The 24015-nt window shown below is 44.9% G+C and overlaps 2 protein-coding genes across 2 annotated transcripts; both read left to right on the top strand.

Annotated features, from left to right (window-relative positions):
• Nucleotides 1-12011: 12011 nt before the first annotated feature.
• Nucleotides 12012-13901, top strand: LOC117896024 (the record flags this gene model as incomplete). Its single annotated transcript, XM_034804032.1, has 4 exons — nucleotides 12012-12070; nucleotides 12475-12621; nucleotides 12716-12848; nucleotides 12906-13901. Coding segments are annotated over 4 exons (1335 nt in total), but the record flags the coding sequence as incomplete, so codon positions are not given.
• Nucleotides 13902-21940: 8039 nt separating this feature from the next.
• LOC117896023 lies at nucleotides 21941-23784 on the top strand. Its single transcript, XM_034804031.1, has one exon. The coding sequence runs from the start codon at nucleotides 21955-21957 to the stop codon at nucleotides 23782-23784; it is 1830 nt and encodes a 609-aa protein (XP_034659922.1). The 5' UTR covers nucleotides 21941-21954.
• Nucleotides 23785-24015: the final 231 nt, after the last annotated feature.

Below are 24015 nucleotides of genomic sequence, written 5' to 3'. Positions count from 1 at the left end.
TATATGACTCGACCCATGAGTTTTATGGTTGGCACTGGAGCCTTCCCGTTTATAGTCCCGACACGGGCTGTGCTGTGCACAAGCAATTCAAATATATTAAAAAAGAATTTTACAACAATAAAACAAACAGACTTTCCAGCCTTTGTTTGCTATATGTTTATTAGGTTTCCAGCATAATGCAATATATTTTGCATAGACCCTAGGCCCATTGGCCATGGCATTGCAGACCCACTAACCCCCACTGAAAGGCTGCGCCGGGAAACGCTCTAAAGCTATTACGACTGCTGGCTCCTGGTGTGATATTAATAGCATTAGTATAATAGAAACTGGCATACGCATGGCCTCCCCCAGCCCACTGCCTATGGGTATACCGTCTCTCGCCTCCTTGTGCCACAGTCTCCTTTGACTTCCTGTCGTCATTAGCTATGTATTTGCCTGTCGTCGCTTGTCGTTGAATCAATGGGGTCTTTAGTCCTTGAGATTTACAAGATATTGCCTCCGTGGCTGTGTCGGGCCCAGCTAATAGAATTTCCATTTACAAAGTCACTTCAAAGGGCTGCCTGACTACCTCTGTTCGAGAGCCTTCGAGGGCCGGAGAGACCGTTTTTAGCAAGTATCCCCATTGCGGCCAACAAAATTAACTAATTTGTCAACAGGTGACTGAAAATTATGACCTGCGTCGAACCAATTAAATTTTGTGTGGGACTATCCAATGATTGATATTATGGGTGAGAATGTGGTTTGACAAATTGTGATGGAAATGCGCAGCAAATTGTAAATATACATATAAATATGCTTCAACATTGCATTCTTAATGGAAATGTATGATAATTTATGCATTTACTTTGTTGTTGTTGTCCATAGCGAGTGGTAAATACATACGTACATGCATGTGTAAAGGTAAATGTAACTTGAGTTTCAATGGAAATATTGCAATTTTATTTGGAAATGCATTATACATGAAAAATGTAGGTTGGGCTTTGATTTTGCGACAACAGCACCAACAGTTGCTATGCATGTACATATTTACATGTATAAATATGTATGTAAATATGTACGTAAAGGTAAACATTCAACTAAAGTTAAGCAGAAGCTCTTGGTAAGGTTTATTAGTATACAAACTTGAATGTGCCATTATTACACTCTTAAATTTGTCATTTAAAGTCTACTTAATTTCCCTAGACAGCAGCCACACTCTCGCACACATACTTCAGCACTTTTGACAGCCCCACACACTTTCACACTCACACACTTGAGCACTTCGAGCTTTGGGGCTCCCTGATTCCAGCCATATATTGTAAGTTGTTGCTAAGCGTTGGTAGCTTACCCAGAGTCAGAGTAAATGGGCGAGGGGTGGCCAGTCCGACGCCAACACGGTAATTGGTGGCTGGTGCCGCCTCATCAGGCCCCTGTTAATAGCCCTTTCCCCCATAATTAAAGTTTAAAGATCAACTCAAGGATCACCGTTACGGGGATGTTTAGCCCCAACACTCAGAGTTGAATGAGCCCCACAAGACCACAACTACGTGAGCCACTTCGTTATGCGTCTTAATTAGTTTTGGTGGTCATTATGCATTCATAAGAAACGAGTTTACATATACATATGTACATATGTACATGTATGTGGGCATACACACACATAACTGTGTGTGTTGTGCAACTATTTTCTAAACGAGTAACGATGTGGGTGTCAACTTTGTGTGTGGGGCATGCAACAGTTTAGAAGTGGCTTGCGGCTGACCAATTTTCGTAGAAGAGCTCTTGTTTTTCGCAAAAACTTTTCCATTGATTTGACATACATAATTCGGGCAGTTTGTGACATTTTTGATGTTGCGCTGCACAGCTGATAAAACTCAGACAGGGCGGGGGCGTTGATGCAGCAGATGATTGATTTGGGCAAGTTAAACAAAAACGACTAGAAAAATAGTAATTAATTTTCTGGAATTGAAAAGAAAGTGCTATTTAGTGTTATGTTGAATTTATTTTCCTTTGTGATGAGCGTTAAGTTCTCATCTGGCTGTTACAACAGAACCGAACAAATGCGGTTCAAATGCTAGTAATGATAATTGCTAATAATGATAACTGAAATAAGATTGCCAAGTACCCAGAGAGGAATTATCATATCACAAAAGAAGCAAATTAAATTGATTTTCGCTTGTAATAAGTATGTGGAAAATATAACTTCCATTTAAAAAATTCGTTCAGCCAATCCCCATTTGAATTCGATTCTTTATTAAGCTTTCGATAGCTGCCTTGTAAATTTGCCAAGACTGCCAGACCAGAGAAATTAGTTTAATGCTGCCACACACACTCTGATTGCCATTAAGTTGCCAAGCTTTCGGGAAGCTCATTTGTGTGCCCTGACAAAAACTCACTGATATAGCCTACAAAAAAGCCCATAGCGAACACTTGCTCATTGCTTTGCTCTAAGTTAACCGTTGAAGCCACCCCCGCGCCCTTTCCAAAACCCAAGACCACGCCCACAACCACTGAACGGGACGTGCGGCCGGCGTTAAGCTAATAGAGAGTTGGTTAGGTTATTCCGCGGCGCGAGTTCACGCTTTTGTGTGACACCACAAAGGCACGCAGAGGCAAGGATGAGAAGGATGGACCTGAGTCACGGCGGCTCCTGGGACTGGGTACTGATGGGATACCGTATTGGAGCTGCAACTCTGGCCGTGGAAATGCATTGCCCATTGGGCAGTGCCGCCTTTGATTTGATTAATTGATGCATTAAGCTCATTTACGCATAATTAATGGCCCTTTGCCATGTGTTTGAAATCATTTTTTTTGCTGTTTTGTTTTTAACTTTTTTTATTTTGATGTTTTTTTTAATGCACATGAACGGAAAATTCATGCCCAGATGGAGCTGGCGGCATAATCAGGAATTCAAGTCGTGCGACAAATCAGAGGAGAGACACCAACAACAACTACAGCAGCAACAAACAAGAAAGGTCGTGGACATGGGAAAGGCAGAAGCTCGGAATACTCTGCCAGGGAAGTGGTTTGAAGGGGAGTAAAAGAAGGGCAAGGAAAACATGATAATTACACAATAAAAACAAACCTTTAACTAACGATCAAGTGGAATTTAAGACTTATTTCAACTTTAATCAGAAACTAATGTTCGCTCTGACAAAAGGAACTAATCACAAAATTCCTGCCACAACTGAAATACTTTCCTAGAAGTGCATGAAAACTGTTTTTTCAGCCTGAGGCCAAAACGAGCAGAAGCAAAAAAGCAGCAGAAAGGGAAGTGGATAAGAAGTAGATGTAGAAGAAGAAGCGGAAGTACAAATTCAACTTCATCTCATGTTTGTGTTGACTGAGGAATGACGTTCGTGCGTGTGTATATCTGAGAAGGAGAGGGATATATGTGGAGACATAGAGACACAGAGAGTGAGATGTCCTCGTCTGTTTGCAGACACAGATAAGATTTGAGAATCTGTCTCCTTCCCTCTGCGTATGTGCATATGCTGCTGCTGCACATGGAGCAGAGATGTGTACTCGCACTCGTACCTGGAAGCGTGGCAGCTGCAGCTACGTGACTCCCAGCACAAAACGCTCAAGCAAATGTCGATTTCTTGAAGTTTACCCAACCCCCCTGGCCAGAGACCCACAAACCCAACCCAACCCAACCCACAGCCCACCCCAGTGCCAGAGGAAAATCTAAAAACTAAAGACAAAGTGGAAAGCCGCATGCTAATGCAAAAACTTTTCCATTTCTATGCCTAATTTGGGTCATTTCCTTAAAGTGTCCAAGAAAGCGAGGGAAGGCTGCTTCTAGCAGCATCTTTCACAGCGAAAGCAATTACAGATAAGATCGACTCATTTGAAAAACTCTGCCCCAAGTGCCTCTGTTTGCCAAGTGTTGTGAATTTCGCTTTTCACACCACATCCGAGAGATACGGATCACTCATGGGTACCCAGTCCTTCAGTCCAGCAGTCCTGCAGCCCTGCATGGTGATGGCATTTCGCTTTCCTTTTTGCCCAGTGACACAGATTGATGGCAGGCCACTGATTAGTGCCATTTAAATCATAATTCCGTCACCAGTTCGTTGCTTACTCCTTGGAATTTTGTGTGTCTCTCCCGAGCTATCCCAAAGGTTGGCCCATTACATACAGGAAGTGCACCTCACTGCCCTCAAGGTGCCGACAGTCATTGAAATCACCCACACTCTTCGGCAAATTAGTGTCATTAATATTAATTAGTTGCACTTTGAACTATGCACATATATGCGACTGAAATGTATATTATTCAAATGTAATTATCATAAAACAAGCAAAGTTCATATGGATTCCGGTGGAGTTCGAGTCTCATGCTCCAGAACTTCTTTCTCAATGTCCCAACTTTTTGTGCACAAAATTGTCTCAAAGCAAACTCTCATCCCGCTCCTCCTCGAGTCCCTGGTCGGTCTATATCGTTGGTTTGAGTGAACCTTGCATTTCGCTGATGAGGGTAATTAAAAAGTTTTCACACCCCTTTCCCGCCGCTCGGTGGCATGGGGCCAACCGCAGCGTGCAACCAAATTGGTTGTGATACAGGATTTGTAATCGCTTTAAAGGCCAGGCATTTGGGGGCAGCTGGGGGATATGAGAGGTTTCGAAAATATTGCACATTGGTATGCTGCTGATTCATGACTAATTCTGGAGGTCCCTTGCTCTCCGAAGCGCCTTTCAGCACCCCTATATTTCTTCTCTATAGCATTGAAATTTGATGACGACGTCAACGACTTTGACTTTGTGCAGCAAAAACTTTTGCGTCTGCCAAAGTTTTATGACAAATTTTTGTGATTATGCAGCCCCGTCCGTGGCCCCTGCCTGGCTCGGGCTCTGGCTCAATCCTCCTCCAGAGGCTTAGGATAAGAAAATTCTATGCATTTGTTTGTTGGTCCCCCAGCCCCAGACGCTAGTCGAAATGCAAATTAGATTTTAAATAGTTTTCGGTTTGATTGCGGGGAATTGCTGAGGAAGCCGGAGGGGTGGTTGGACATCTGCCCAGATCAAAAGCCTAATGCTATTTCAATTTGACTAATTTGAAAAGCTGTTCGGACTTAAAGCCTCCCCCCAGAACGCAGCGCAACCCCCGAGTGACCCTTGCAACCCCTAAATGCAGGCGGCTTGACTTTTGCTTTCAGGCCCCCGTTCCAGCTACAGCCCCAGCTCTGGCCACGGCTCCATCTCATGCTCCCGTTTTCTGGTCTGGCCACAAAGGCAACTAATTAAGAAATTAAAATAAAAAAAAATGCCAAAAAAAGAGGCAAAAAAACGGGGAATGCACTTTGCATGCAAATTTTATAAAAAATTTAACACAACAGCGCGGATGGGGCCGAGTGCAGCGACGAGTGGCAGCCGCCGCGAAAAGTGCAACTCTTGCAACAGCGCCTAAAAGCAGGCGGCGAAAGGGACTGACCTCTCCCTGTGCCACACCACACCAAGCCTGCCGCGGAGTTGCATGCAACAACACAAAACGATGACAATGACAAAAAATTGCATAGCCAGAGCAATACCTTAAAGGTCTTCAAACCAACAAAAAAAGAGGAGAGGCAGGGCTCGAGGGTTGCTGGCTGTGGTATTGGGGGTTCTTCAACAAAGGGTTACGGATACCTGCTCGCTCCTGAAGCTGTCTCTGCCCCATCTCCAGTGCGGTGCCACCCCACTCCACACGACAAATTGTAAAAATCCGCAGCTCCGTTTTCGGTTTTTGATGCCCTCAAACTGTGTTCTTTTCTCGTCTCCTTTTTTTTTGATGATTTTTTCCGCACTGTTGTTTCACTCTGTTCTGTATGCAATGCAACGGAAATGTGAATGCACCGTAAAGTGAAGTGAAAAATGCACTTGAATTTTCCTATTTTTCTCTAACTGTTTAATCTGCTTCTCCTCTTTTTTTTCTCCGCATCCCATTCTCGGCGAGCTGCCTTTGGTTGTTGTTTTTTATTGTAATTTTCGAATGCCAAAAAAGGAGCACAAAAAACGAGTGGAAATTAAAATGAGCGCGCTGCAAAAAGCGAGAAACAAACGCAGGCATCATAATTTTCCAGCCATCTCTAAGCGGTTGCTGGATGTGGTGGTGTGGTGGTGTGGTGTCCACCTTGTGGCAGGGGCATGTGGCATGTACAACAATGTAAGCGCCCACGTACCAACGCCAGCGCTGAAAGGTGCACTCCGATTTTTTGGGGCATGAGCCAGGGCAGGGTCTCCTCAGATGGCGCATACAACTTGTTAGCGTGCTGCTTGTTCATCAACAATGCAACGGCTCCCTCAGCAGTCGCTGTCGCCGGCTCCTCTACGTCTTCTTCGTCATCATCTTGCAGGAAAATTTCATTTTCCGTGAGGGTTGCACAAACACACGAAACAGCCAGAGAATCGCAGAGCCCAACCAGAATCGTAGCAGGACTCCACTCGCTGAGAAGCTGCAGCGAAGCTCCGAGATTTTTCTTAATTATACCCTTGACGAGGGTATCGCAAGATATATTTCTGTGAACGTACGGATGGCATGTGTGTTTGCTTAATATTGGGTATATATTTCTTAATGAAATATTCCCATTTTCAATGATCCAAATTGGATTGAGTCAAATGTGTTTCTACAAGTCAACTCTAACGTTTGCCATAAACTTTTCTTCATTATTTTTGCCACTGGTTATCAGAATATTGCCTTATATTTCAGATTTGCTTGTAGCTTCCAGTGATTGCTGACAGGGTATTCCCAGCTTCCATCCTCTGCATCTCACCTGCCTTTCGCATTCACTCACTTCTGCGACTCTCGCTCTTTCTTGTGTCCCTTCCCCCCACTTCCATCAACCTGGCTGGTGTTGCCGAAAAAAAGAAGAGTGAAAAATTAAAAGAATTTTTGTTAAAAGCGCTTCAAGTGGGTACTATGATGTCGTTGTCGCTGTCGTCTCCTGGCTCCTGGCTCCTGCCTCCACCTGTCTGTGTGTTTGTGTCTCTAGTGGGAGTGAGTGTATCTGTGTCGCACCTCATGTTCATATGTGTGCATCTGTGGCTGTGTGTGAGTCCGCAGCACTTCTGTCCCGCCTGCCCCCCCCACCCCCTGTCGCAGCCCTCACCTGGACCTGGGTGCAGTGACACGACGACAGCTCCGACAGCTCGACGCTTTTGGCTTTGACGTTTGCTGCTTGATTTTTAGCTGTAGCTTTTAATTTTTATTTTAATCTTAATTTTTTTTTACACCGTTTTTTATTTATGTGAATAATTTGGTGGCAAGTGTGCGAGCGAGAATGGGGCAGCTGTGTGTGTGTGGAAAGCGAGCGCTATGTGTGAAGAGGCATGATGATTTGTAGGGTCTGTCTGTGACAGGCATTTGATTTGAAGCAACGCCGCCAACACCAGCGGAGTTCAAAAAGATTTGCATTTATTTTACAGCAAGAGGATGTGTGTGCTTTGATAAGCTAATGCTCAGCTAATGGTTGGCATTGTACCAAATGTAATTCAATTTGATAAATAATATTGGGAATCAGCAGCTTACTCTACAATAAGTTTTAATTCGATTATTTAATTGATTCTTCTTGAACTTTTAACTTGTATTTTAGTTGTATGTTATCCCGCTCCTCTTATAGTAGATACCCCATCACTTGCAGTGTGCACCCCATATGTTAGGTTATCTAAAAGTCCTTCCATTTTATCTGCATATTTGCCGAAAACATTTTTTGTGATTTTATTTTGATTTTAATTTTGTTGTGGCTTGTACTTGGCTTTTACATACTCCCCCTCGGGCTGCCTCTCGTTCCCCTTGCATACCCTATCCTCCTCTCCCCCCCGTGTACCCTTTCATCATTCCCATTTGCCACTTGCCTTTGGGGCACTGCTGCGATACTCGTACCCGTGGTGTGCCGTGGTGCTACCTGGCTTAGCATTTTAGCGATGCATAATTAATCTGCTAGGGTCCGGGGAATGAGTCGCCCCTGCCACCCCACCCCCACCCCCTCACACTCCATCACTCCCCTGCGCCACTTCAATAAAATATCTTTTATTTTATTTTTAGTGCAGCTTTTCACTGCTGTAAAAAAATTGTTTTCATGTATCTGATGATGCCACGTTTTGGGGCACTCCTGTCGGGCAGGGGTGGTGATGTGGCAGTGCAGGGTGCATGGGAATGAGAATGGGAGGGGAGCCATGTAAAAGCGCAAAAATGTGACGGGTACGCTTGAGTGCGGCCCTCGTGCTCCGGCACAAGCTCCCCTGTTGCCACTTCCCCCCTGCCAGCTGCTGCTGCTCTTCTTCTTTCTGGTGTCCCCGTCTCTTGGCCGGGTTGGGCTGTGTATTGTTTGTCAAACAACTTGAGAGGGCCAAAAGCTGCAGCAACTTCTGTCGCACTCCCCCTTGTGCTTCAGCGCTTTTCCTACCTGTGGGCGCTTTTCAGATAGGGGTAATGACTTATGGACTACCCCAGAGCCGCCCAGACTCCCACCTAGTCGAAGTTTATCGCGTCGAATTCCAGCAGCATCTTAGAACCCGTCTTCGATGAGGGAAGGCACACCGAAAGGGTTAGGGTCTAGCGCTGAGGATAAGCCATGCATGAGCGCCTTGGCCATTGTTGCGTGGCCTTTTTAATTGGCCAGCCGGATGGCGGCAGCTTCTTGCACAACCAAACGAAACACGAAAAATATCCACATTTAATTATTCGCAGCAACAAAACAAAGGCGAACGCATTACATTTTTAATTCGAGAGTGGAAGGAAGCCCAAACACAAGGAAAAAACTGCTTAATTTTCAAGAGTGTTTGTTTAGATTATTTCATTAAATTGACCGAAGCGGGACAAAGGCGACAAAAGGCGGCGGCAAGGCGGGTCTCCTGTCCACCGAGTGGCCTTTGTCCCGGACAATGCCAAAAGAAAACAAAAATACAAAAACTGAGGAGGAGAAGGGCAAACAAAAGTGTTGAGCAAAAAGCTGGACAGACTCCTAGAACTCCCCTTAGTGTCTGCCATCTGCCATAAACGCCGAAGCCGAAGCCCAAGCCAAAGTCCTGTGCTCCTTGGCTCTGCTTGTGCTCCTTGGAACCTCTTGGATCGGGGGTGGAACGTGCACTTAATTAAAGATAAGAATTAACTGCTGATTAGTAGTTCTTCTTTACACTTGACACTGCACAGTCCTGTGTTGGCGCTGGCGCTGGCGCTGCCTGGGGCTTCTAGTTCTAGTCCAAGTACGACTCCCAGTCCAAGTCCACATCCACGTCCACGTCCAAGTCCGGGCACGTACTCTGTCTTGGCTCTGCCTAACGAGTTTTTATTTTTGTTTCATTTGCCAGCCAGCCCAAAAAGTTTGTTCAGTGTTCCCTGCTCCTGTTTTGTGTTCCTCAAAGACTTAATGTAGCCAAATGATTTATGCACTCACACAGATACTCACACAAAAACACACACACACAGAAGTAAACTGCACGGAGACACAGAGAGGCATGCATTGGGCGCTTCATATGCGAAAATTGATGTGGCATTGCCTGGTCTAGGCCTGGTTTTGATACCCTTTCTGTGGTGTGTACGATTTATAATGGAATTTGTTCCTGGAAAAAATTCAGAAGCACCTCATGGAACAGCTGGATGTGTAATACATTGAGGGAATATGTTTGAAAAAGTAAATAAAGGGAGTGGGATTTATCCTGAACATGGACATTAATTTATTTATATTTTTGTGGTACTACTTTCAATCATTTTTGTGCATTCTTCTGTCTGAAACCATGCAAATATAATTAAATATCATTCCATTCATAAATTAGGGTATTTATTCCTTCGTCTGTCACTGCTCTTCCATGTTTTTGTATAATTTAATGCGCCTACGTGTTAATCACGGCAATTAATGTATGCTCCCACCCACGCCAGCCAACACCCCATGGGGCCCAGCTCACAGCCTCCCCCTCAGAGACAGAAGGTACGCAGGGCACAGAGAAGGACACAGACACAGATACAGACAGTGGCAGAGAGCGAGTTGGAGATACAGATGCAGACCCATAAATATCAGCGGCTGACCGGGCACGTTCCCCGAAGATGAAACTTTCGTTGGCACTTGGCTTAAATGCCTCATTTTCCAGTCATTAAATTCTGTTGGGTGCGTACTGACCAATTTAGCTGGCCATAAAAATCTTATAAGAATCTTGTAGAGTTTTCCCAGTCCCTCCGCCATGCGGGAACTACCACAATATGGGGGAAGTCAAGTTATTATTGACTCTCTGTCTGAGGCTCAGGCCGAGGCTCGCTTGAAATATGTTGACAATGGCGCCAGCAACAAAAGCTAAATACAAATATTCACTCACCCCTTACAATTCCCAGCACCCCACTAAAACCAGGGGAGGGGTTGTACCCCACACTATTCGTATGTGCTACACATTCCAGCCACTCTCAATTTTGCAACCCCTCAAGGCATTTGACTTTTTGATTTGCTTTGCTTTTTTTCGCTATTTTTTTGCTACATTTTTTTTTGGAGCATCAGCAAAAGTTGTATAGTTTTTGTGTTTTTCCATTTTTCGACGACATTTCCTGAGGGTTGGGTGGTGCTGGTGGCAGGACGACAAATCAAAGCTGAAAATGTGTGGAAAGTTGCAGTGCAGCAGCATTTGACAATTTATTATATGCTTTTGATTCAGCAAATGTTTTCTTTTTTTTTTTTGTGTTGCTGTTTCTGTTGTTACTGCCACTGCGGAAATGTTAAATATTTGCCATTGCAGTGTAATGTTTCCTGTTTAGGGAAGACAACAGCCCCAGACTTGTTAGGGACTTGTTGTGGCATAATTGATCGAATGTGTAATACCTTTACTTTGGGGCAGAGTTTTTTGTTAGAAAGTGATGACGAAGTATTTGAGAAAGAGTTTTGCAATAGCCCAATGCTGTAGCGGGCTGGAAACTGATTTAATTTAATTTAAAACCCACTCAAGTATCCACAAATGCTGAACTTTTAACCTCAACATTTTATTTTCTTATTTAAAACTTCGTTTAAAAACGAATATGCCCGGACAATGCATGCCATAAACATTTGCTGGCAATGAAAACTATTAGCCCAAGTCATAAATCTTCAACGGAAGAGAGAGATGAAATCTCTATCTAAAGCGACCAGAGAACGTTCGACTAACCACACAAAAGACCACAAGAACTGAGCTCCAAGCTCCATTTGGCTGCCGAAACAGAGTCTGAGGCTGACGCAGAGACAGAGACAGAGGCAGTGGTGGAGGCTGTGGCAGAGGCAGACTCTGTGCCAGACATGGCACAATTATGAAAATTTCTGATGCATAACGCTGCATCCATAGAGCTTTAATGCAATAAACAAGCGACTGCAGCGTCATTAACACTGACAGGGCAGGGCAGCCAGAAGGGGGAGGTGCGGTGAGGGAAGCATTACTGGGCCGCCTTTTGTCGTGCACTAATTGTCTGGCCAAAATGTGCAGCGCATCAGGGCCGGGGACGCTCCAGTTCAGGTGTGTGTCAGTTGGTCGATGTCACCGCAAAACACTTTACAGGCAATTGTCAGAGCCGGCAGTTTGGTAGCTGCAGTTTGCAGTTTGCCGCTTGCCGCTTGCCACTTGCTGCTGCCTCATTCAGGTGCTAAGATCGTTGCTGTTGTTGTTGTAGCTGCAGTGCAACTCAAACTCACTTAACAGCTGACAATGACAGGCCCGGACTGGTGCCGGTGCTAGTGCTGCTGTTGCCCCCGTTAATAGCTGCCTGCCAAGTGTCTGGCAAAGGCTTTCGGGGCCAGTTGCCTAAGCGACATTGTCACTTGCGGTTGGGGCCCTGCTGCTGCTGCTGCTGCTGCCATCAGCTTCTCTCAGCTCCCTTTTGTGGCTGCTGCCTCTGGCAGTTGAGTGTAGCCTACGCTTTGTGCCACCCCAAAGTGAAGTGAAGTGATAAGCAGACGCGAGAGAGTGAGAGTCCGAGCACCCGCACCAATCAATTAGCAATTAAATCTGCTGAAATTCCAAAACCAACCGGCATGTCTGTGCCAAATCAACATCAAAATTTGCAGCATCAGCTGGAGCAGCTGCGGGAGTTGCAACAACAGCAACAGCTACAGCTACAGGAGCAGCTACAGCTACAGGAGCTGTCAGCCATTGCGGCGAATAATTATGCGTAAGCCAAAATGACAGAAAGTGACACTCGACGTGACCCCGCGCTTGATGATTGGATGTGCAGGCCACCAGCAGGAGGGGCAGCCAGAGAAGTCCCCACCTCAGTCAGCACTTAACGCCGCCATAGACAGATATGAGAAATGACCTGTGAAGGGTGTTCCGAGAATTGTAATATTTTTAACTTACATTTCATTTAGCTTCAAGCCAAAAAGCCCCTTTTATGGAACCCTTTTAGTACTTTCCCTGCATTCAAATTAGTTTTGCAAGAGATATTTTTGTGTTACTGGTTGCTTTCAGCATTTTTCGGGACACCCTCTAGTCAGAGTCACTCTCATTCACAGCCATCCAATCCGAGTTTATGGAGTAACCCGCTCCCTTCCCCTGCTTGCTTTCCATATTTTGCAGTCAAACGCAACGCGTGCATTATCCCAACCATTACTATCCGAACCATTACCATTACCAGCAACAGGGGCGACCGCTGCTGGCCGCCGGCAGCAGCCACAACGGTGCTTATGCAGGCACTGCATCATCCAGCGGACATTCCGGCTATGGGTAAGAGAGCGGCCACTTCGGGTCAAACCCAAGCCCAGGCCCACACCCGCACACACAGAGACAGACCGAGGCTAATGCAAGTTTGAATTAGCAGCGGCATCGAGCCATCGGTGGAGTACGAATTGCAGCAGACGCCACCCTCGGGCAGCTTCTCCTCGTATCACGCCAGTGCTGGCAGTGCGCCCGCACATCCGCCCGCACATCCGCCCCATCCGCCTCATCCTCCCGCCCACATGCCACATCCGCCACATCCTCCACCAGCGCAGACCTATTCGTATCCAAAGCCGAAGGCACCGCCACCAACGAGGAGCTCGGGCAAGAAATCGAAGAAGAGCTCCGGCACGGTGATGTCCGCGCTGACGCTTCTCTCGTTCTTCTTCTTTCTGAATCTGCTGCAGAACTGCATCAAGGATCACATGTCCGATATGAATCCCACCGTTATGGTGCTCACGGACAACGGCGGTCGCAATCGTTTCAATAAATTAGCCGAGATGAACTCACGCGAACAAACCTCATCGCCGACCCCATCTTGGCAGCAGGCAGCCTTAGTACCCCTGCCCGAAACCGCGCCCGGACGACCCTACCCCGCCTCCAGTCCGTCGCCCGTTATTGTTACGCCCACGGTGGTGCTGCAGTCGCCATATAGCGGCGCTGCTGCTGCTGCCGTGGTGACTAATAAGCCCCAGTATCACCAGCAGCAGCAACAGCACCACCATCCTCACCAACATCACGATAATCACAATCCAGCAACGGACTCACATCATTATCCACCACCCTCCAATGCTGATAATGATGATGATGTTGTTGATGATGTTTATAATTACGGGAATCGGAGACCACGACCCCCACACCACCACCACCACCACCACCCAGAAACGACCGCCGCGGACTTCTATCCTAATCGCACAACACACATTGACCACTCGTCCCGTCCCGACTTTGACTCCGATTCAGATTCCGATTACTATCAGCACCACTACTACCCCGAAAGGCATCGCTACTCGGACTCCCGCCGCCACAGCAATCCCAGCAATCCCAGCAATCCACGGCGTCCTTGGTCTTATGGCAGCAGCAGCACCAGCAGCAGGCAACGCTACTCATCCGCACCGTGGTCTTCAGCTTCGTTGGGCGCTCAGTCGGGCGTGAGCTCTTACTTGGATAATGCCCAGCGACGTCAAGGTGATGATGATGCTGCTGCTGCTGACCATGGCTATGATGATGACGATGACGATGGTCGGCATCGGCGACGCGGTGATGCTTTCTATACACGCATTAATTGAATGCAAGAAGACCATGCCACGCCACGCCACGCGCCCACAATTGTGTGTGCCAGGGAAAAATGTGAGCACACCAGCAGCTGAATTGCTTTGGCATTAGGATTAACCCGTTGGCTGACATTAGGGGTGGAATTTCCAAGGCGTGTTTTGGGGAAAAGATTTGTTAAAAATGAGAAAAGTGCTTCATTGCTTTGTACAGATTAAATTCAATTTAATTTTATTCTTTGTATAATTCATAGACCACAGGATAGTAAATCTTTGAAATGTTATAAAAAATGCGCAATCAAAATACAATTTGTATTATTATTTTTTACATATTTTATAAGCGATATTTATGGTTTTTTTTCATATTTAAAACATTTTATTTTGTAACTTTTTTACTTTATTTCTCTTATCTGTGCAACTCAATGGGTTAATATTGCTTGTAGCACATGTATTTATAATTAAAAGCAAACAAAGAGCAGACAAAAAATGAATGCCTTGAACCGTGGAGGGTGGCAAAGAGGTTAGCAGCAGTGGCAGAAGTTGAAATCCTAATGAAAATAAATGCTAATTTGTTGCACAACAAATTAAATGTGCCCCCAGTTTCTGTTGTTCTCGTCCTGCTGCTACTTTTCCCGTTTGTTGCATCGCAGCTTGGCTAAGACTTTATTTTATTGCCTGCCACAGCAACTAAGTTGCAATTTCTCCGGGATCCTTGTAGCTTTCCCTCTCTCTTTCTCTCTCTCTCTCTCTCTCTCTTCCTTCTCTCTTTTCTAATTCAAATCTGTTGCATTTTTACCTGAGCTGCTTTGCTTATTTATTTATGGGATTTTTTCTACAACAATAATCACAGCCAATGAGTCGCGAAAGCAAAGTCGTGTAAGCAGCAGGTAGGGTCGGGGGAGCTGCCACAGGGTCGGTGGGCGGGGCAGCTTTAATTAACACATTTAGCGCACTTTAAAATGCATTTTGCCATTCGCCGCCGCGTGCACTACAAACAATGCTATCAATTTCAACAACTTTGATTAAACGTCATTTGCAGCTTGCAGCGCGCTGTGGCACGGACTGGGGCCTCGGACTGGAGTTGCAGGATGGGATCTATAGCTGGCAATTGGCATTGTCAGCGCTTTGGGTCTGCGTCTGCCGCTGTTGCTTCAACAGCTCTTGCTTCATTTGCAATTAAATGCATGCAACGTAGGGCAGTGGCAGAGGGAGAGAGAGAGCGAGAGCTGCAGCACAGTCACTGCCTCTTCCACGTTGCAGTTGCATTTCGGCCTCAGCCGTCGACACTCAAAGCGTAATTTAAAATTCTCTTGGCTGCCATTTTTCGAGACCCTTTCTTCACTTTGTGTCGGTGATATGGCTGCCTGGAATGGAGTGGTGTGGAGTGGAGTGTAGCCCGCTGCCGCTTGCTGCATGCCGCTCGGCGCACGGTGCGTATGAGTTATGCAATGGCTGCATGGCAGAGGCAGACGGCGCCGTAGCATCCCGGAGCAGCAGCCGTGGCAAAATGAAGTTAATATAAATTTTGCTTTACAGTGCAGGGCCGTTCCCCCCCCTGAACGTGTGGGGCTTTCGCGTTTATATGTATGCATGTGAGGGGTTACCCTCATATATTTAAATAAATTTATGACTTTAAGTGCAAACTGGCAGCTAATGCGTGATTTTTGGAGCCAACGTGAAGCACGTGACTTGTGGGGCATGCCATTACCCACGTTCTGATTGGGATTGGGCTGTGCAGGCTGTGGTAATTGAGAGAGGTGCGTGCCTTGAGTGAGAGTATTGAAAGTCGGCTTTCAACTAATTAATAAATCAAAATAGGCATTAAAAATAGCTGCTAAAAATCATTTTTAAGCTTTATTTTCTCTACCAATTCAAGCTGATTTTTTTGTTGTATTTTACTATCCTTTCTGCCAAGCTCAATCCGGTAGATATCTCAGGCGTACGCTCCTTATGAGCTCGTAAAAGTGAAATTACCACATTATTGCCTGCCACCGGGTGGGCAGCTTACGGCGGACAATGGCAGCTTGTTGCTCTCGCCTGCGTCTGACGCATTATCCACAATTAAACATGCAATAAATTCACTTTAAACATGCATAAATTTATAATGTTAAGGACATGTTTTTTTTTCTCTTTCTCCGACTCCTACTCTTTTTGTAAATATTCTTTTTATTTATTTGCCGTTTGTAGTTCATTAAAAAATAATTAAAAATTGTAACCGAGGCAGTTTTGTGCTGCCTGCCGCTCGCTGCTGCTGCTGCTGTTGCACAATTATTTATGCCCATATAAAGCACAAAATGAAAGGGGCAATAATTTGCTATCGTGTCAACTATAAGTGTGCGGTAGATAAATTAAAAGTAAACAAGTAAATAAATTTTACAAAAATTGTTAATGTTTTTACGACACTCGGGGAGAGAGATAGAGAGGGGGAGAGACGAAGAGGGATAGTTCCACAGGGATATTTAAGTTTTTATTTACCATCATGCGTAAAGGATGCTCAAATCCTTTTACGGCAGCTGCCAAAACAGAAACGGCTCAAAGCAAATACTAAAACAACAAGAATTTTCGTCTCAAAAGTTCCCACGAGACATAGCTAGAGGTAGCCAGAAAGAGACAGCAAAAGGAGTAAGAGATAGATGGTAAGAGAGAGAGAGAGAGAGAGAGAGCAAGCTAAAGCTCAATGTTATTTGCTACAGTTTTATATGGCAAACAATTACGGTAAGTAATTTATTTCTGCTCAACTGAATTAGAAATCTCTTAGCACTAAGCCAGTTTCCTGAGGGTTGTACCATGCTCACAGCCCCAGCCCCAGCCCCACACAGATACACACAGACCGACATTTGTGTGCGTGTCTGTTTATGAAGATACAATAAGATATGCAAAGAAAATTAATAGTACTACATTTTTTACAACACTTTTGTCTCGACTGCTGCTAGTGCGATAATTCATTGCCTGCTCGCTCTTTGTCCCGTCTCTGTCTGGCTGCCACGACGCACTTCCTGCTCGACTTTCTCATGACTGCCCCCGCACTACCTCCACCGCTCCCGCTCCCACCCCCATGCCAATGGCAGTGCCAGTATTTTCTTGCTCTTGTCTGGTTGTCCCCCACTCCAAACGCCAGCACTCTCCACTCTCCACCCTCATCTCTCAGACATTTGCCGTTACTTTCGTGCTATAATCGGCTTAGTCTACGCTTACGGTTTGCTTTTTGCATTGCCTGCGCATTTGTGTATGGCACTTTCTGTGGGACAGGGCAGAGGTAGAGGGAGAGGGATAAGGAGAGAGGGAACTGGCTTCGGTTCGTAGTCTTCGCTTTTCCCTTTATGCTCCCTCGTTCTCTGTCTATTTGGCGCCAAAGGTGTTAAGTTGTTATTTTATTGCATTTTATTTCATTTAGCTGCCTGTGCGAGTCTTTCTATCCGCTTTCTGTACAACGCCGAAAGCGTATTATGACTTTATTGTTCAATTGCCAAGCAGTTGCGGAGCTGAAATGAGACTACTTCTTTGGGGTCGATGAAGGCAACGCAATTTCTGTATTTACACTACACTACTCTACACTATACTACATATGTATATTTGTGTACAAGGGCTAAGACTGATTGAGACGCTGCCATTAAATATTCGACTGCTTTTTATATTGCTCAAATTTGGAGCACTCGCCTTTGCTTTGCGACGGCCTAAATATTTAAAGCAGCCACTTAAAGGCAGTCCGGAATTGTCACGTGCATGGACTTGGCTTTTCTTGGCAGGCTTAATTTATCACAGAGAGAGAGAGGGAAAGAGCGAGTCAGATATGTCAACGTTGCATGCTATGGTTGCAGTTGCCGCTTGAAGAGTCATAACTCATAGACAACACTCGTTGGCCCCTCTGTTTCGAGTTGGTCGCATAAATGTCACTGCATGTGGCACAATTGTGTCGCATTTGTTGTGGCAAATAAACACGTCATAAACCGTTGACCATCTTCAGTCGCCTCAGTTCAAGGGCCTTCCAGCTGTAGGCTGCTGACCAACATTCAACATCGGTTTGCCACACACAAAAACCCAAAGCGAAACCGGAACAAAAAATGCAGAAAATAAAATGCGATGCCCCAGCACTTGGCAATTCAATTACACTGCACAAAAATCTATGTATGCATGGCAGAAGAGGTCGGTATAAATATTTTTCCACACACACACACTCGGAGAGAGATAAAATATCTATTAATGCCCATAGATTGCTCGAGTTTTAAGCTTACTACAAATTCAATGTGCGCACACAATTCAGTGCCAAATGGGATTTTGGTCAGGAGCAGAAGCAGCAGCAGCAGCAGCAGCAGGACCAGGAACAGAAGTAACGGCAGCAGCAACCAGGCAGCAGCAACACCAATGGGTGTAAGCCTTAGATGGAATAGTAACAAACGCAACAAGAACAAGCTCAGAACACTACATTCAGTCGATAATCCGACTATGGAATACCCCCATGGAATATAGCATAAAATAATTGAAGTTCGACAAGCGGAAGATAGGCAAAAATGGAAACATGCAATAAATATAGGAGCATTTTTTTAGATTTTTAAATGACATTTAAAGGTGCAAAAGAAACGCAAGTTCTGTGGGCATCTACTGGAATACCAATATACCCAACTTGCCGCACAGATACAGGGTCGAAAAAACTGCACAGAATCGACTAAAGTTTATGTTCATGTTAAGAAAAGTGCTGCAGGAGAGTCGAGTCGGTGGAGACTTGTCCGGAGCTGGGTCGTTGGTTGGGACCAACGGCACACGGAAGTGAAAACGTTTCACACTCCAGTTGCTGGCCCAGTCCCCGCACTGCCTCTCTCTTTTCTCTCCCTCTCTGTGTGTACTTTCTATCGTTTTGGCAAACTTTACGCTGGGACAGCAGGCACATAAAATAGTTTTAAATAAGAAAAGGCGAAAGCAAATAAACAATTCCATTTTTCTGCCACACTGCAAGAGAGAGAGAGTGAGTGCAGTAAAGAGGGTGGAGTAGGGGCGGGCGTGTCAGAGTCGAGCCGGAGCACACACAATGAATGTAAAGCCTTGGCGCATGAAACTGAAAATATTCCGTAGCATACTTGCAACGCCGCCGCCTGCATTGGCATACTAACACAGAGTCAGAGATGGGCAGGGGCATGCGGCATGCGGACGGCCCCTTCTTGTGTGTGAATCCATTTCCGTTTTAGCTGGCCGTGTGAACTATTTACACGCACACACGCAATGGTCCATCTGTGGTGGATGGATCTATATTTAAAGTTTGCCTTTAAAGAGTGCATCCTTCACCCCATCCCCCCTAATGACATTGTAAATCAGAAATGCCCACAAGAGGGGGGGTTTTGTGCTGACCAGTTGATTTAAATTTAAATGCACGCCCGTTTTGTAATTAAATTGACTTTTCCCAATGCATTCCCATTTTTTGAATGCTGCCGCTGCTCTACCGCTTTTGTTGCCCATTTTGTGGTGCAGCAAAGGCCAAAAATTATGCAACTGCAACTGCAATGGCAGCGGCGACGGCAACAGCTGTTGACACATGCCGCCAGCGGGCATTGTTATATGGCCAACACCAATGCTGACAATGCCTGACAACGCGCACCAGTAACGCACAACAGCTGCCCCCGCCGACCTCCCCCACAAAGCCCTCAATCAGCAGCCAACTCCTCAATGCCCCACGCATGCAGCACGTGGCGGCCGTGTTAATGGTGGCGCCACAACAGAACATAAATGCCATTGAGATTTGCCTTCATGCAATTTTAACGCTTCAGGGCACATGCACACACACTCACACACACATAAAGAACGAGAGAACGAGAGAGAGAGACAGAAAGTCAATGGGAAAAAGTGATATACAGAAGAACACTCTCTATGGAGAGCGAGGCCCACACACATATAACGAGCGACTTTTGCCCAATTTATGACTCCATTTTTTATATAATGTCCAATGCTGTTTGCTTTTGTCCAGTGCCCCTGCCCCTGCCCTGCCCTGCCCCCGCCCATATGCACATTTTCAATTTCGTTTTCAATCTATGAAATATTTCGAAATGCATCATCGAAAAGGAAATCGGGTAAATTTTTAGACATTCGTTGTATTTTTTTTTGCATTTTATTTATTTGCTACCATTTTTGGCCACAAAATGGTTCATTATAACGCCGTCTGGCATGGCTGTTGCTGAATTTTGCGGTTGCTGAACGAACCAAGCCACCCACAGGACGGCAGAAAAATCTAAACAAATAAATGGCACAGCGACGGCAAGTGTCTCGACTGTGGGATAGTCCAGAAAATATGAAAAGAATATTTCAAAATGAATTGACATTTCGTTGTTTTGATTTTAATAAGTTGGCAGTGCTTAAGATGCGATCAATATTTGCTTAGATTCTCACAAGAGCAGGATCTCAAGTGCAGTGCACAGGCACTTCAATTTTCATTTAATAAATAAATCTAAAAAAATGCCCATCAATATTATTTTATGCTCCCATAGATTCATATGAACTCTGAAACTCTTTCGCTGCAGGGTACAAAAATCTGATACATGAACAAAATTGGAACTCTGGCGACAGGCTGCCATTTGCATTTGGTCCAGTCCATAGATGCCTGCCATCTAGGCATAAATTCTATTATAAATAACATTTAGAGCGAGAGCCAGAGCCAAGCGCGGCTTTTGCATTTGTCAGCAATGGAAATTGGACTGAGAATATATATGTATATGTATGTATGTATGTGTGCACCTAAATGTTTTCTATGTGTGTTTGTATGTGTGGATGGGAAAACACAAATTGTGGTTTCTAAATTGAACAGCGAACAAAACAGAATCTGAGGCAAATTTTGAGAGTGGTTGAGCCGCTGTGTTTGTGTCGCTCTCGCTCTCTCGCTCTCTCTATCTCCCTCTCCCTCTGTGTGCGATGCTTTGCATAATCAGATTTGCTGATTTAATTTTTCATGAAATTTTCTTAATTTTTCTGCTGTGTGGTTTTGAGGCTACCAAAATGATTGAGTGCCAATGACAGCAGACAATCGGGCAGAAAGGATGGCATATATGTGATTATCCTATCAGTGTCGAGCATGGCAGAATGTGAAATATACTCGTACTCGGATAACCTGATTTACAAGGCAAGCTCTGACAAGCTGAAGATGTGGGCTGCTGCCACCACTCGTATCTTCAGTTCAATCAGCATAATGAAAATGCTGTGCATCAATTAAGAGTCCACCCAAACCCCTGTTGGCAAATTACCGCCGCTAATTAACGTTTCATAAACTGTTTCACTGTGTATCATGCACATTACGTACATGTCGTGTGTCAGTCAGTCAGTCAGTCAGGCACGGCGCAAAAGGGAAATTAATGAAATTAGCAATGGTTGAGCCCAAGCGAGCGACTTGTAAACGCGAACCAACAAACGCTAAATGCAAAACAATCATACCGAGTATATAGCAATAAATGAACAGAAAATAAACAAAAAAAAAATAATTACGCAAAATGGTCATAATTACAGCATCACAAATACAGACAACAATTGCCACAAATTGTGACAATTTGCCGCCTGATTAATGACCGTCTGTGGCCATCCACCAGACACACAATAGACAGACACACAGATGTGAGATTATTTGCGGTAATATTTTATGGCCATCAATTCGAAAATGATATTCGTGGAGCAATAAAATCCAAAGCATCAAATCAAACAGTTGCCCAGCACAAAATGATCTCTTAGAACTGGAAGATATGTTCAGATTGATGAATCAGCTTTCAGAGTGTATTTATTTATTCATTCAGTGGAATTAGTGATCGACAGCAGCAGCAGCATTGATCCAGATTTCACGCGAAAGGCCATCACACAGCGCCTCAGCATGTGTTTTAGGCGAGTATCGATTGAAGGCAACATTTCCACAAAATTATAAAATTATCGAAAAGTAAATATGTTTCATGATTAAGCTAAGTGAATACTGAGCTATCCGAAACAGACAGCTGTCAATTGCCACGCAAAGGTTCCTGCAGATTGTGGTGTCACTTCCTCGCTGCAAGCAAAGGACATTCAGTTTAAAGTTTACTCCACGAGGTAAAGGTACAAGTTTAATAGTCCAAAAATGATGGGCAAAATAAAACTAGGGCTGATACTGCTCCTAGCACAAGCAGTGTCCGAGAAAACAGAGCATCCGCATATGAGAGTGTTCAACAAACTCATCGAAAGGACCAGCAAAAACACGCCAATTCAGACATTACTTATAATGCAGCACCATCTAGACAAAAACTGCTCCATGCAAGATTGGAATCCCGACGGTATTCCCATTCTACGTACCAACGAGCTTATTCAAATGGAGGTAAAGAAGAACTTCAACCAGCTGGCATTGTCAGTGGTCTGCCTACAGGACACATCGCACATGATTCTGCTCCTGAATGCTCTGGCCAAGTCTCTCCACCATGTGCGGCATTCGCGAATTATTTTGTGGATGCAGGGAAAACCAACAGAGGACTTCCTCAACCAGATCTCCAGCCAAGCCGAGGAACATAAATTTCTTCTTATGCTCGTTTTGGGACATGATCAAAGTGAAGAAGTTTCCATCCATCGTCTGTGTCCATTTCCCAGTCCTCACTTTGAGCGGATTGAGAGTACTTCGAGCTTTGGGGCAAAAGTTTTCTTCAGAGATAAACTCAACTACCAAGGAAAAAAGGCCATTGTGTCGCCCAACTGGAATTCTTCCTATAGTTTAACCACCAAGTATGGACCGACTGGCTTCTTCCCTATCAGACGGGTCGAGGACAAGAATATAATTGAGTTTGCACTGAAATTCAATGTGACTCTGGTATTGGCTGACAACAAATACTCCAAGACAACCGAACCGTACTACGATCTTCAGCTGAATCCTCGCGTGGTCTCGTCGAGCGATCTTATCATCCACAGAGAAAGTGTCAATGCCTTCGCTGTATCCTCACTGATGGTTGTGGTGCCGTGCAACAGAGTAAAAAGCATTACAGAAGTATTCCATAAGCTGGATGTAAAGACCTGGCTAACTTCCATTCTATACGTCTATGTCACATTCGTGGTGGTGGAGTCACTTATTATAGTTATTTCTTATCGCATCTCAGGTCACTCCTATCGCCTAACCAGCCTGAATCCTTGCATGAATACTCGCGCTTTTCGGGCCATTCTAGGTCTGCCATTTCCCGTTGGTCCCAGGGCGAGCGTTTCGCTCCGTCAGCTCTTCCTGGCCATGAGCATATTCGGGATGATCTTTAGCAGCTTCTTCAACTGCAAATTGAGTTCACTGCTGACGAAGCATCCCCTGGAACCGCAAGTGGAGAACTTTGAGCAACTTCAGGAGAGTGGCCTGACCGTGATTGCAGATACAGAGCACCGATCCTTTATCGAGAGTGTACTCAATAAAGAGTTCTTCAGGCGCCATATACCAAATGTGCAGTACGTGGAAAAATCGGAGCGTGATAGAATGGTTATGACCAAGAATGACAGTGTAGCTTACATAGTTTTTGCTGAGTATTGGGCAATAATTGATAGTGTACAGCAAATACACGGAGAGAAGACCATGTGCAAGTCAAAGAATCTGTCTATAGTAGAGAGTCTACCAAGGATGTACATACTGCAAAAGGATTCCGTATACTGGTATCCACTGGCCAGGTTCTTCTCCGCATTTTACGAGTCTGGAATACCTTTGTATTGGGTGCGCAGTTTCCCAAGGTCTCTCAAAAACTATTTTAATGTCACTATGGATCCGAAAGTGGAGGCAGCATTTGAGCCTTTGTCCCTCCAGCACATCAAATGGCTAGGCTGGGTCCTTGGCTTCGGCTACGGATTGGCCACTTTGGTCTTTCTTGTGGAACTCTATATTGGAAATGCAAAGAGAAAGGTTGCAAGCAAAGAAGCTGAGCCTCCAAGAGACCAGGCATTGGCTGCTGTGTAATTATCAGCTTAAAATTATAAACTTTATCAAACTAAATATTACTAAAAAATATAAAAAAAACTCATTTAATCTCCCTAACGTATCCATTTGAATCTCTTTTGTATTACTATATTGCACATTTTTAATAAAAATTTTCTTATTTATTTACACTTTCTTGAAACCTAAACTTCATTTTCAAATGGTCAAACGTCAAAGCAGTTGTCAGTTAAGATTGCCATCGTATGATAGAAA

Source organism: Drosophila subobscura, chromosome O (genome assembly GCF_008121235.1).
Source record: "Drosophila subobscura isolate 14011-0131.10 chromosome O, UCBerk_Dsub_1.0, whole genome shotgun sequence".
Lineage (NCBI taxonomy): Eukaryota > Metazoa > Arthropoda > Insecta > Diptera > Drosophilidae > Drosophila > Drosophila subobscura.
The sequence above is the reverse complement of the archived record's forward strand: the minus strand, read 5'-3'. Positions and strand labels throughout refer to the sequence as shown.